The 13,814-nt window shown below is 37.9% G+C and overlaps 3 protein-coding genes across 5 annotated transcripts; 2 read left to right on the top strand and 1 right to left on the bottom strand.

The window, feature by feature from the left end:
* Nucleotides 1–1,855: 1,855 nt before the first annotated feature.
* LOC132704150 (microsomal glutathione S-transferase 1-like) lies at nucleotides 1,856–4,428 on the top strand. 2 transcript variants are annotated; one of them, XM_060673973.1, is made up of 3 exons: nucleotides 1,856–2,272; nucleotides 2,335–2,411; nucleotides 4,088–4,428. In XM_060673973.1, exons 1-3 carry the CDS (start codon nucleotides 2,126–2,128, stop codon nucleotides 4,350–4,352), a joined length of 489 nt encoding a protein of 162 aa, XP_060529956.1. In that variant the 5' UTR covers nucleotides 1,856–2,125; the 3' UTR covers nucleotides 4,353–4,428. The 2 variants fall into 2 exon arrangements, with proteins under 2 accessions (XP_060529956.1, XP_060529966.1); XM_060673983.1 differs by having other exon boundaries at nucleotides 1,869–2,272; nucleotides 2,338–2,411.
* A 138-nt stretch (nucleotides 4,429–4,566) lies between these two features.
* On the bottom strand, nucleotides 4,567–8,295 carry LOC132704143 (leucine-rich repeat protein 1). Of its 2 annotated transcripts, XM_060673963.1 has the most exons (3): nucleotides 7,298–8,295; nucleotides 6,715–6,955; nucleotides 4,567–6,643 (listed from the first exon to the last, which is right to left on the bottom strand). In XM_060673963.1, the coding sequence occupies exons 1-3, from the start codon at nucleotides 8,203–8,205 to the stop codon at nucleotides 6,590–6,592; spliced, it is 1,203 nt and encodes a 400-aa protein (XP_060529946.1). In that variant the 5' UTR covers nucleotides 8,206–8,295; the 3' UTR covers nucleotides 4,567–6,589. The 2 variants fall into 2 exon arrangements, with proteins under 2 accessions (XP_060529946.1, XP_060529940.1); XM_060673957.1 differs by having other exon boundaries at nucleotides 4,567–6,955.
* Nucleotides 8,296–8,564: 269 nt separating this feature from the next.
* Nucleotides 8,565–12,221, top strand: LOC132700259 (uncharacterized). The gene is made up of 5 exons (XM_060667438.1): nucleotides 8,565–8,742; nucleotides 9,093–9,613; nucleotides 9,846–9,956; nucleotides 10,013–10,237; nucleotides 11,066–12,221. Exons 1-5 carry the CDS (start codon nucleotides 8,665–8,667, stop codon nucleotides 11,484–11,486), a joined length of 1,356 nt encoding a protein of 451 aa, XP_060523421.1. The 5' UTR covers nucleotides 8,565–8,664; the 3' UTR covers nucleotides 11,487–12,221.
* The last annotated feature ends 1,593 nt before the right edge of the window (nucleotides 12,222–13,814 follow it).

Below are 13,814 nucleotides of genomic sequence, written 5' to 3' on the forward strand. Positions count from 1 at the left end.
TATTTGCAACTCTTAGAGCACCAAATAGAACAATATATAGAAGATTTACCCCTAAATATATTAACGCTGATTATATGGCAGCAAGACGGTGCCCCTTCTCTCAATGTTGTGTTAGTTAAAAATTTTCTTAACATGGAATATTCAAGGTGTTCAAGCGATAGGGAACGGCGGAACTCTGGATTGGCCAGCCAACAGCCCCGACTTAACTTTAATGGATTTTTTCTTTTGGGGTGTAATAATGTCGTGGAACTTCGGCAAAAGATTTCAGAGGCAATCAATCAGTTAAGAGACAATTGGGAAATGTTATTAAATGCAAGACATCAAACATTGAAAATTATGGTCACATACAGCAAGTATTTGGAATGGTTAAAGAATTTTTTAGTTTAGTCTGTCTTTTTTAGTGTTTTTGTTCTACTTTAATTTGTAAATAATTATTGTTGTTGCAGTCAGTCAGGGCACTCTTTGAAGTTATATAAAAATTTCCTATTTTTGCTGATTTGTCAAAAAAGATGTATAAAGATATTCTATTAAACGCAAATATAAAATAGATGGTGTTCCATTAAAAAAAAAAAGATGTAGGCTTATATATCAGAACATTGATGGTGTTTTGTTTTTTACGTCACTTGGAAAAACTTGGCTACTAACTCTACATTTTGTTTTCTATTTTGTTTAACTTGATATCTCTAACAATAAAGTTCCAGTCAAATAAAATCTTATGAAAATAAATTGAACGCACGTTACAACTCACTAGTAAAAGTATACTTGAGTGTGCTTCGTTGGTCTGGTCTCTACTTTACTAAAAATATACTGAAGAAATAGAAAAAAATCAGAAGAAATTTTTACGCTTCTAATACCATAACAAACATGGATATTTGACATACCATATCAAACTTTACTCCAAGAATTTCGTTACGAAAAACTAGAATCAAGACGGAAGAAATCTGCATTATATTAAACACATATATAATATACAGGGCGTTTCATTAAAAAATATATGATGTAGGCTTATATGTCAGAAAATTGCTACTTTTTTGTTGTATAGGTCATTTGGAATAAAATTGACTACTGACTCTACATTTTGTTTTTTTATTTACCTTGATATCTCTAAAAACAAAAAAGCTACAGCCAATTAAAATGTTATCAAGATAAATTGAACGCACGGTACAAGGTTTCAAAAGTTCTTATTTGTTGAAAATTTGATCCATTCCGGGGAATAAAACTCAACATTACATACGCCCCTTTTTGTTGTGTTATGTATATGTGTTTCGAAGGTTATTTTTGTGTCAAAGGTTACCCCCCGATATTTAATTTGCTTTTTTGCGGTTAATAATATATTATTGAATCGATAATCATAATTGAAAGTTTTTTTTGTTTGTTGTGTTAAGTTTGTACATATTTTGTTTATTCACTCAAATCTAACAAAGGATTGGTGATGGGTATGTGGATGTGTATCGACATTTGGTAGACAAAATATTGAACTTCTTAGGGTAATGTCAAATGTGTAGGATTGCGTTTTAAAAAAATGGGTTTTTCTTGTTAATATTTTTTCCAGAAATGTATATTTTGGGTTACCCTGTATAATTTACCATCAAAGTTGCGTATTCGCCATTCAAACAAGTGTCTTAGCTAACGTTTATAAAATTTTTAGCTCACTTATGCAGAAAGATATATAGGCTGAGGAAAAAATTTACTCAGAATTTTGCGTAAAACCCGGAAATGTATTCATAAAGCGTGTGGATTTCCAGTGTTTTTAAATATTCAAGTTCAATATTTAAAAAAATAGGTCGTGAAGCACTATAGCCATATACCGAATTTGTCGAAAAAAACAAACTCGTTAGTTCTCCAAAACCCAACCTTTCTTACAGATTTTGAGATAAGGTATAACCTCATAATAAACGGGCCACCCTGTACATCAACTTTCGCTTCCTCGTCCGCAATTCGAACTCTGCGCCGAGCAGGCGACCCAAACCTGTTGGCCTTACGCAACGCTTTAATTGATGTTTTCGCTTAACGATGCCGTCGCATGATGATGAACTGAAAACCAATGTTCAAAATACGTGCCACAACTTCGCTCTGACGACGCGTGAGAATCGTCCGATTAATTTTCTCCCGAAAACAAAAAAAAATGCAGACGAACAACGGGACTTCCGCCAACGATATTCTCAGCCTGGACAACCCGGCGTTCTGCACTTACGTAATCTGCTGCTGCCTGCTGATTCTCAAGATGATGGGCCTCGTTCTCCTCACGATATTCCACAGGCAAACGAACAAGGTACACGAAACACGATAATCAAAAAATCTTCCCGATGACGCCAGAGGAGCACTTTTTTTAAGCAGGTGGGCATCAGCGAAGAAGACGCCCGGTTCGGCATGGAAGTAGCCCTCCATCCCAACGTAGAACGCACGAGAAGGTAAGTGCGAGGGCCTCGGTCATTTTTTGACGCACCTTTGATTACCAGCCGAACCAAGCGAATTGTCAATTGCGCCCTGTTAGTTAGAAATTTTGCTGGCGAATGTTATATTCAACAAACAATACCCCAAATAACGAGAAATTTTTTTAAATGAAGTTTTTTAGTATAAACTTGACGTTTCTTCAACACAATAGAGACTTTCCCCCACATTAGAACATTTGAACTTTGCATAGTTTTGCACAAATAATTTGAAATTTTGCTCACCTTCTTAGACAAAGTTACAACTTCCCAAAATTTATAAGCTACCCCCCAGTGATAACACTTAACTTATGTTTATGTTATGTTTCCCCCGGCCTCAACCAAATGAAAATCTTCTTGTACCATTGAAATCTCTGAAAATTATAATATTACGGAAATTTTAAATTTTAATTCGAAGAATAAATTCAAATTATATTATCATAATTCCCCCAGTGTTTAAAACCAAAAAACTAGTAACCTCGTTACCTTTTCTTTCTTCACAGTTGCTATTTTGGTTAGGCTACTAAATATATCGCGACCCTACCTACGCTGATAATACTTTCGAGAAACTTGTTGAAGTCAGTTCGTTTTAACTCCCGTTTTCAAGCATATAGCCATTAGATAATATAGTGGCGCCCTAATACGGTAAAAATTGATGCGCCTTTCAATTTTGCCGTATACTATTAATACCTAGCGACGTGCAACAACCATATGTCAATTCAATAGTTTTCAATTTTAATTTTCATTTTTAGTGCAAGTCAGTGGGTGAAATGCAGAGTCATGCGCGGAAAATCATTACCTTCTCTCAACGTCGCCTGTGGCGTATCACTTTTTACCGTAGTATGGTATCTAAGAGCTATGTAGTCCTCACAGTTACTATAATAGGGACTTTTTGTATTTATTTTGATGTTGTTTTTATCCCTTATTTAAAACGTGCGCACTTGATGAGTTAATCGATAAAGTTGGGCGCTACCTACAGCAGAATAAGAGTCAAGTTTCTAAAATTTGAAGCGTAGGCGGTGTTGTCAGTAGTCATACAATAAATTTCGAAAATAGGAAATATTGTGAGCTATGAATTTAAATAATAAAGATTTGTTTTTATTTTATTGTACTTGAACTGTCACCTTTTAAATATTTTTATTCGACTAGTTTCTCTCTTGTTTATTCTAAAAAAACATCTTTTTTTTCGTCAAAAGTCGTTTCTATGATTGTTAAATTTGCTTATGAAGGTAAATTTTTGTAGCAGATTTATTTATGGTTTCCTTTTTGATTTTTCGCAAAATATTGGAAAGCCAATGGAGTTTGGTGATAATGCCGACCTAGTGTGCGTGTTATAATTTAGGAACATATTAGGTTCTAAATTAAAAGGAGGCAAAATAATACTTCTTATAAGGTTGTGATGGTGATTGACGACAAGTGCTCTTCTGCATCTGAAAACTTATCAAACGCATTTTACATTACGACAAATAAAATTTTTTCTTTTAAATAACGTAAGACATCCAGGCTTCATCTGGCCTTTCAAAATAAGATCAGAAAAATTCGGTTATAACCCGTTAATAACCAATATAGTGCCATAAGGGTGAAATTTCATAGAAGGTGCAAAAAGTCTTTAAAATCTAATAGCTGTATGGCGTTAATCGATCCAGATTCTCCCGCAGGGCGTTCCTGAACGACCTCGAGAACATCCCGGCGTTCCTGTTCCTCAGCTTCGCCTACCTGTGGACGCGGCCAATTTCCACACTCGTTCATGTTGTCTACTACGCCTTTTTGGTGGCCAGGGCTTTGCATTCGTTCGTTTACGCCGTGTACGTGGTGCCCCAACCCGCGCGAGCAATCTGCTTCGCGATCGGTTTCATAATCAATGGGTACTTGGCGGCGCACACGGCCATCTACGTTTTCATCGTCGGCTACTTGAAAAAATAACAGCGCACGCGCGCGCGCCATCTTTATCTGTTTTTACTGGTATTGCTGTTCGGATAAATAAAACCAGATGATATGATTTCCGTAAAACGTTATATATTTCGAACGTGGAAAGTGGCGAAAAACACATGCGCCGAAAAATTCATGTATTGTTGTAAACACGTTGTTAATCGAGAACGCCGAGACCGCCCGCGATTTAAATTCGTAGTTGACTGGTAAGCGACACCACAGATCCAACGCAAGTCACGGAATAGAAAATAGCACGCTAGTAGCTTCGTTACGCCCGGCTTTTATAAATATGCAGACTTTATCAAAAAATAAATTGACATCGATATAGAAACGAGGGCGAAATAATAAATTACTTGGTTATTCCGTCATTCCTCACTCATCACAAGTAGTGTTGTGTCAATCGTTGATTTTACGAGGACTTAATCAATCAGTAACCGATTTCGAAAAGGACCCAATCATTTCAATCAATCGTTCATTTCAATACTTTTTGATGCCAACATAGACGACAATGAATCAGAACAGTCCGAACGACCGATTCAGATCCATTTGAATTATTGTTGTGTTTATATGTTAGGTTTTCTGTTCTAGTTAGTATAACATCTAGCTGTGTTCTGCTTTTTATTGAATCATGATTTTATCAAAATAGTGCTACATATTGGGTTGTACCAGTAATACATTAATTTGTTTAAATTAAATACCTGTGTGGAAATAGATATTTCATTCAATATTCAATTCAACACATCAGCAAATCTACAGATCGATGTTGCAACTCAATATTATAGAATAATTATAACAATACTCCCATTCCTTTTCCGTGACCTGTCTCAGTCATGCATTTAAATCTTAAACCATTCAAATGAATCGTATTCCGGCGAATTCGGTCGGTCGTCCTGTATTCGGTCACTTCAGACCGCTCAGGGCAGCAGCGGGAGGCAACAAGGTGATCGAATCGTTACGAACAAGCGAAATTCGGTCGTTCGATCCTAAGAAGTGATTAAATCAAAGTGACTGAATCAATCGCGATTGACACAACTCTGATCACGAGTACTGTTGCGAAGAATAGAAACCGTTACAGAATTCAGCTGTTAATATTTCACTTGTTGACGAGCTTATTTGCTCAATAAATTATTGATATATTAACAGCAACAAAAATAGCGATTTACATCACTTCCACTGAATGGTTTCAAAGCGAAACACGCTGCACCGCGTGAAACTCAACTTGTGAAAGACGCAGTTACAATAAATAGGACAGGTATCTTAATGTTATCACAATATCGAATCACAACTCTTTTTAAAGTACACGTCAGCGCTTATATCGCGTGAGTGAAACATATGGAAAAATGTGCTCTAACAACTATAACAATATTTTATTTTTATTTTTATTTTTGGACATTCCCTTTCTTTCAGATCGTGACGCAAAATTTAAAAGTTCCTATCAGACTTCATTAATCACAACTTTTCCAAGTCAAGACATGTTATTAAATTACATGAAAATTTTATATATTGGGATATACTTCTACATTTTCTATATAGGTTTAAGTTTTCGTTTTTTATAATAAAAACTTTTTTTATATAACTGTTTAAAATTATTTCAGGAGCATAAGCATACTTTTCACTCACTCCCTATAAGTAATTAGAGAGAAACGTCAGAAACCGTAAAATTTTATCAGTCCATGTAAGCCATTGAAGAAATTATGCGTAGAATGCTGAAAAATTACAATACTACAAATATTTGAAAAAAGGTGACTGTGTGTGTACCTATCAAGAGCGAAGAATATATTACGACTATGCCGAAAAGTTTGTTAAAAAAAGAAGCCATTTTTCTTTTTAGAATCGGGTAAATAATTAAGCTGACCACAAAGCAAGAAAGAAACTGTTGATTGTGTTTTTCGGTTTTGTTGTCCCTAAACGGGTACAAAAAATATTCGCAACCTAACTAATCTTATGTCTGATTTACGAGCAATTCAACAATAAATATTCCCATCGCGGGAATTGATGAACTTATTTCTAAATTTAATTTATTCAAATCAATGAAACACTGATCAGCAAAAGCTTCATCAAAAAGGGGTCAAAAAATGTCATCGAAAACACACTTCAAGAGGGGAGGACACCAAAAACGCACTACTTGAAAAATGCCACAACCCCTTCTTTTAAAAATCTTAAACCTAGTAAGGCACGATTTTTTACATTGTTAATGGCAAAGATATTACACCACGCATCTTTAACTCAAATCAAACGCGTCCTACCTGACGATCGGGTATCGACTCCTCTTGTGGAAGGCGGAACTGAAACATTTGAGGCTGCAAAAGTGACAGTCGATGGGCACATAGACCGTCTCGTCGGCGGAAGTGCTCACCATCTCGGATATGGTGGACAGCAGCAAATTGTGCGAATGTCGGACGAACACGCCAAAACACGCCTTGCCGCAGACACAATACTTGGCGTGATCGAGAAAATCGATCAAGGTAGTGGGAATTGAGCCCGGAGGGAACGGGATTCGAGCCCACAACACTTTTTTACCAGCATACTCTTTAAGCGAGCACGCCGGCAATGGTCTCGGAAAAATGCCCGCGCCGTTCGGGACATTTTGCTCGAATCTGGAAAATAGCAAAAAGAATATAGATAATGCAGGTACCTTCCAACAACCTACACCCAGTATTAAAGTTTACCACAGAACATCTCAACATTTAAATATAGTTATGGTTCCCATTGTAGGATTTCCATAAATTGGGCGCGTAATTCAACATTGCCCATTGACGGCGTTAATTTCAATATTTATAGAGGAATGCTGACTTTCCCTAGCTCATTTCACTTAGTGCCAGTTTAAGCACTATTATGATATAGATTATAATTTATTACTTTTTTATTTTAAAACACAAATTTTTTATTATATTTAATGGCGACTTTTTTTTAAGTGACTTCTGTACAATTTTACTCACCTATTGTTAGATAAATCTATTGACTGTAGTCGAAGCATCTTTACACTTCCGGGCAAAATCGTTAACCTGTTATAAGCGGCTGAGAACACCTTCAAGTGTCTGAGACTACCAATGCTGGTGGGCAAAGTGGTCAAGTGGTTGTCGTTAAGGTGTAAGGTAGTCAGAGAATGTAGTTTGGCAATTTGGTCGGGCACAAAGCCTAGCTCATTGCGACTAAGATCTAAAAGAACTAAAGACTTACACAACTCCCCTCCTATCCAAGACCACCGGCTCAAGGACGCTTTGCCGAGACAATTGCGAGACACATTCAATTCCTTCAAGCAGGCCAACTTGTTAATTTCATTTGGGAGGTATTCTATCAAGTTGCCACTTAAGTTTAACACTCTTAACTTAAATAGTTGCAGGATACCTTTATCTAAGGCGCATCTGTCGATATTGTTTACATATAATACCTCCAATGTCCTTGGAAAACCCTTAATGGGATATTCAGACCTCCTAGAAATGATGAGCTTAGTCTGGGCTATGTCTTTCGCCTTAATAGGCGTCACGGCCATGCTCGAGCAAGTCAGTTCCTTGTCAGATATTTTGCCTTCTAAAGCTCGTTTAAATAAATGCAAAAAGCCCTTGATTTGTATCGCATCTCCCTGGATATAGAGATCATGCTCCGGATTTTTTATTTGGATTGTGCACTTGCCCTCGTGTATGAACTTAGTCAGGACATGTTTGATATTCTGATTAACGGGGTACTTTGTGCCGTTTTTATTGTGCCCTGAGAACAACATTAAACAGTACTCCTTGTTTTTGGGGTGTCTGCATAAGGCCAGTGTCGACTTAACATGTTTTTTTTTTAGGTGGGCCAAATTCGGCAACGACCGGTTCACCACGCAAATGTTGCACGCTATTTTCATGTTATTCGATGCAATGAACGAATTACAAACGATTCACCATTTACAAGCATTTTCTTTGTCCTTGAAAATTTGACAATAAAAATGACGCCACCGAAAACGGATCTCTTCTTCTTTACACGACTAGTCAATGCCGTAAGTTCCACCGACCAAAAGATATGTTTATTTCATTCCTACTAGGTGTTTGTTAGTTTTTTTAAATTTCTGCTTGATGCAAAATCAATCGTCATGTATTGGTGGTTATTGCAAATTTAAAATTAATAAAACCATTTTAAAAGGTTTGTGAATCAGAACAGAGAACAAAAACCAATATAAATTCTGCCGATTAGCTACACTTCTACAATAAACTGTGCATCCCTTAACTTAAATCAAACGAGAGGTCAAACGAGTTCGTTGCTAGTGTTTATCATTTAAGCAGCAAGCAATAATGGACGTTGGTTATAGTTAGTAAATGGCCCGAAAATGAGTGAAAACATCCTTCGGGGCTACGTGGACGTGAAAATATCTTCGAGAAGCAAACGAGGGTTAACGCCCTGGAAGGTGAGCTACCGTTCAATAGAAAAAAAAGCATTTTTATTGAGCGTTTTTGCGCCAAATTTCGTTTTTTTTTGTTTCGATAGAAAACGATCCGTTTTTATAAAAAAAAAGAGGTTCTGTTAAGTATCCGAATATTTTTCTTGAATTAGAAAACAAAAATTTGTTTTTGGGTTAAATATTTTATGAATGACGAATTTTGTAGGGATTAAAGTTCAAATAACTCCTTATTTGTGTAGCGACTTTTGTTAATAGACGTAATACGGTTTGGTTCAGTAAACAAGTGCTTCGAATATCTGAAAGATGATTCGGAATTAGGATTACAGTGCAAGTGTACTTAGTCGCTGTTTATTTAGGCCTGGAAACGGCAGTGGTGCGAAATTAAGCGGCTTGATGACATAGAAAATGGGGTGGAACTCAAGCTCAAATCGAGTGCCGATGGAAACCCTCTCAATTGCCTCAGAGTGCCACGTTCGGCAACCCTCTGCCGCACGGATTCGCGCACCAAACAATACGCTTTCGGTGTTTTTAACCTGACCAAAAGCAAGAAACCACTTCTTTTTCTATCGGGATGTTCGGAGAGCGATTCTCAAGAGTGGATGTTGTCTATAAGAAAGATGCTTTCGATCGCTTCTTATATACCAGTTGGAGATTCGAATTTTCATGTATCCCTTGTTGACAATAAGCATTCGAGGGCGGCTGGGCTGCTTGGACTATTTGGTGTGTTAGGCGTGAGCCCTCAGGGTATTGCGGTGTGCGATCCATGTACAGGTGAACCAAAAATTACATGGAAATGGTACCAGTTTCATCAGTTCCACATGCAGGCATCATTGAGGCAGCTGGACGATAAAAAGATTGTCGTGGTGCATACCAGTGGGTGAGTGTGCAATAGTAAATTTTGATAAGTGTTGAACCATTTTATAGACTTTCTTTTAAGTCTTACACAATCAATTTTTATTTTATTTGAAGTTTATTTGACAAAAAAATGTTCTAATTGCCTGAAAAATCTCAAATCGCGTCCCTTGTGCCTACGATGTGAAAAGTTGTTGCTATCCGCATAGAGAACGCGGAAGCTTTCCGCAGATGCATTTATTTCTGTTTTCTCAAAGGGATTTTCCTGCGGGACCTGGTCAGCTGCATCTCTACTGCGGTGACGGACCGCGCCTGCTTCAGTATCTGGTTTCCCGAGGGACCGGCCCAGGTCTCGTCAGCGCAAAAAGGTAAACACATTCCCGTCGCTGGGACAGGCTCCGATTCACAAAGATTATGTGCTTAGGTTCAGTCTCAGCGAGGGAGACTTGTGCTTGGGGGGTCGGTGTTGCCCGACGGGCAGTCCCCATTGTATCCGGAGCCAGAGCGAGAGCGACGACTCGGGTTTGCCCATATCCAGCGTCTCGGAGGACCTCGAATGTGGAGCCCAGCTTGGCGTCAGTATGATAGCCAAAACGCCGGGAGGCAGCGAGACCGAAGACTCCTTTGTTGATTTGACCGAGGAACCATGGTAAATTACACTTTTATCCAATTTTATTTATGATATTAAGAAAAATGTCCAAATTTCTATATTCACAAATTAGGGTGATGTTTACTCCTAACCATTTTACCAAATATACATTTCGGCACACTTATTTGCTCAATTATTTCCCTAAAATTAAAATTCTGATCAAGTAACACGGGTCCATCCTTATTTCTACAGAATGAAGTCGCCACTGCAAAATTTTCAATCTTTAGGAATTCAATTTCATCTTCGTGGAAAAAGTGTTCTGTTATATATTTCTTCTTTAATGCCCCTAATAGATTGTGAGTTATATTAAAGCATAGGAAGGCTTATCCTCTCTTTTTTGTGTTCACGTCACTATTAAGTGCTGTCGAGGTGATTAATTTGCCCATATTTCTGGGATCTGTCTTGTATGCATAAAATGGTGGTCCACCATTATACCTTGTCAAACGTCAAAAACATACTATATGTACATGTATATATATAATATATGTTCTCCACACACACATAATTAAGCTAAAAAATATTGTTAATGAAACACGATTTATAGGAAAAGAAATCTTAAAGCAATGAAAACCCTGCATTTTATTTTTGTGTTTTGGAGTTTCTGTTTATTTTTCCTTTGTATATATGTATGAAACAAAACAATAATTAATACAATTAATACAAATAGTAAATAGCCAACATTGTGTCTTCTTTTGCAACGAGTACATATAAAGGCATACATAGGTCGCAACTCAATGTGTATAACCATTATTTACGCGTAACCGGATTCATTGTCTGCGCGTGTTGCGTAAAAGTTCACTCGTTTAACGGCAGATGTCGCATTCGCAGCGCTTCGAGAATGGTACGCAACGAGTCCGAGGTGTCGCTATCATCGGGGGTCTACGAGGAGATTCCTGATTTTGACGAATGGGACCGACCTGCCACGCCTGTTTGCCACATCTACGAGAATCCCGCGGAGCTGGTGTTTGGCGACAAGATTGGTCGGTTGTTCAGCCCGCCTCCGCCTCTGCCGCCGCGGACCATGACGTTGGGCCGGCCCATTTCGAGGTGGGCGGAGTTCAAGACCCGTTGCAATACGTTGCCCGCGAAGGATCTGTTAAAGGTTTCGCAGAGGTTCATGGCCGATTCAGAGTACGTGGTGATGAGTCCTGCAAGGTCTGTCGTGGAAGGTGTATATGTCCCCATGTTCAAAGCCAATGCCGTCGAGAGTTATTACATCAGTATGGGCGGAGGCGCAGGGAACACTTAACGCCGTGTTGCTGGTTCGAATTCTAGCGTATAAGGCGGTTAGACTGCGGTTAGATTAGGTTATAGTGGACGTTTGTTACCATATCGACGATGCGTCGGGCTGACCTGACCCAATAATACTACTACTGTCTATTGTTTTTCATATTCTATTACATTTTAGAACATAGATATTTCGAACTTTATTAGCAAAACCATGGATAGAACAGCAGACAAATTTGGTATACTTTGAATACATTGTCCCCTTGATTAGCAAAAAATATTAATTCCAAATTGTTACCATTGTTTATTTCACCAAAAACGTCTGTTTTTCAAAAAAATATTGGTGCCTTGGTTACAGCAAAAACACTTGTTTATGGGTCAGGCCACGCTCATTAGGTTTAAAATGGGAGGGTGCTGCGATTTCCCGACGACTGACGGCCGAGACGACACTCCTCTCGTGCTCACGATTAGGCGTCCGGTGGGCGGGGCGTTGAATCGGTCATATCAAGTATAAGTTGGAGACTGATCACAGTTTGTAGCTTTCCGCGTGTGCTCACCGGCTCGATGTTGCCGCTTTTCGTGACTGTGTGTGTTTGTTTATGTCGATGCGGATTTTAGAGAATTGAAAAAAACATGACAAGTGCGTTAGCGAAGATGCTCGCGCTCCATTTCGATGTGATACTTTTACGACTGACCCGTAAGGTGGATTTTTTGATATGTGCGTTTTTCTTTGTCAATAAATTATTTTTTTTTCGTACGTTTTTGTTTTATTGATGTCTCAAGTGGTCATTCACAAAAATAAGGTTACAAACGATTTGGTGATTGTTGTCTTGACGTCGCATGTCTAGGGTTTGGTACTCGAAAACGTACGGGCTCTTTGAACCTTCGGGAATAATATCAAAAATAGTTCTGGTGACGTTTCTACAGATTCGCTTTAAGTGTGGTCAGGGTTTTTAGTTCCGCGATGGCCCTTCTTCCAAAATTCGATTTTTAAGTTTCGCGCCATATATTGGTTTTTAAAAGGCTTTGTACTACTCTCTTCTGTAAAATACCTATACGCCGATCTAGTGTGCGGGAAGCATCACTTTATCACATCAATTTCTTGTCCTATGCATGCGAGCCACTTCGGACATTTCTGGGATATTACTGCACGGGTTTGGGAGCAATTTGGATGTTTTCTGAGATTTTACAGCCCGGCTTGAATTTTGACGTTTGTCAATTCTGATGGTCATGTCAGTAAATGTATTGTTTGTGTGTGTGTGTGTGTTGTTTTGCAAAAATGTACCCAACCACTAAGGGTCGTAGAAAAAGTATAGTATGCAACACGTTTGGAAAACTTATGTCACTCTTTTATTAAACACTAGTTATTTCACTAGCGAAGATTCAAGAATTCTGACCCAGCAGAGTCCTATTTCTACATATAAAAACGTAGTTTAACGGTGTGGACGCAGAGTTCTGTCTAAATATGTTATTGTAACAGAAAATTTTAAACGGTTGTAAATTTAAATAAAGTTTTTTAAAAAAGGCAACGGTCGTCCCGAGTAGTTTCTTGGCGCAGTCGGTAGGATTTCCAGAAATTGACTAGCGCACCGCGTCGCGACGTCGATTTTTTTTCGTATCATCGATTAATTGGAAATCGGACCTATTGGTGATTAGTGTTTGGCAGAGTGGATTTCTGAAAATCGAAAACCCAAATCTATCGAAGACGTGTACAGAACACGATCATCGGAAACTAGAAACCATATTGTCTAGTTTCGCAAGGACAAGAATTTTTGTGAAGACCAATATAGCCGATCGAAGTCTTGTTCTTATAGAAGGGATGACCAGAACCGCCCCTTATCTAGTACTGTAAGTTACAATTATTTGTTAATGTCGGAATTTGACGAAATAACTGATAATATTGAAACGTTAGCTATCGATTCAAGTAATAATACACCTTCAACCAGCTCAGGTCTACTACTACTTTTAAATCTGAATATCTCAACTGCATCCCAGAATTCGATGGGAACCCAAACGATTTATCTAGATACCTAACTATTTGTCAAACTTTTATTGATAAATTTTATAATGTTAGAGAACCTAACTCTTTCGAAAATATTTACCTGTTGAATTGTCTAATTAGTAAATTGAAAGGAAATGCAAAAGTTGTGATCAATCTTCAAACATCCAGTACTAAATATTTTGTATACAAATTTCGCGGACCAAAGAGACGAATCACGTCTTAACACAGATTTATTGATGCCAACAGCCAAATGAAAAACCGACTCAATTTTACGATCGAGTTTTGCATATCCTAAATTTGATTTGTTCAATTATTGATATGTATGAAACGACTAATGAAGTAAAACAA

Source organism: Cylas formicarius, unplaced genomic scaffold, assembly GCF_029955315.1.
Source record: "Cylas formicarius isolate icCylForm1 unplaced genomic scaffold, icCylForm1.1 PGA_scaffold_10__41_contigs__length_53128322, whole genome shotgun sequence".
Taxonomy (NCBI): Eukaryota; Metazoa; Arthropoda; class Insecta; order Coleoptera; family Brentidae; genus Cylas; species Cylas formicarius.

What these genes read in the sequence shown, in the direction of transcription:
- LOC132704150 (XM_060673973.1), top strand. Translation starts at nt 2,126, where the DNA reads ATGCAGACGAACAACGGGACTTCCGCCAACGATATTCTCAGCCTGGAC. An exon ending in TCCACAGGCAAACGAACAAG is followed by an intron (nt 2,273 to 2,334) that starts GTACACGAAACA and finishes ACTTTTTTTAAG; the next exon opens with CAGGTGGGCATCAGCGAAGA. An exon ending in AACGTAGAACGCACGAGAAG is followed by an intron (nt 2,412 to 4,087) that starts GTAAGTGCGAGG and finishes ATTCTCCCGCAG; the next exon opens with GGCGTTCCTGAACGACCTCG.
- LOC132704143 (XM_060673957.1), bottom strand. Translation starts at nt 8,205, where the DNA reads ATGAAAATAGCGTGCAACATTTGCGTGGTGAACCGGTCGTTGCCGAAT. An exon ending in ATAGATTTATCTAACAATAG is followed by an intron (nt 6,956 to 7,297) that starts GTGAGTAAAATT and finishes GCTATTTTCCAG; the next exon opens with ATTCGAGCAAAATGTCCCGA.
- LOC132700259 (XM_060667438.1), top strand. Translation starts at nt 8,665, where the DNA reads ATGAGTGAAAACATCCTTCGGGGCTACGTGGACGTGAAAATATCTTCG. An exon ending in GAGGGTTAACGCCCTGGAAG is followed by an intron (nt 8,743 to 9,092) that starts GTGAGCTACCGT and finishes CTGTTTATTTAG; the next exon opens with GCCTGGAAACGGCAGTGGTG. An exon ending in GATTTGACCGAGGAACCATG is followed by an intron (nt 10,238 to 11,065) that starts GTAAATTACACT and finishes TCGCATTCGCAG; the next exon opens with CGCTTCGAGAATGGTACGCA.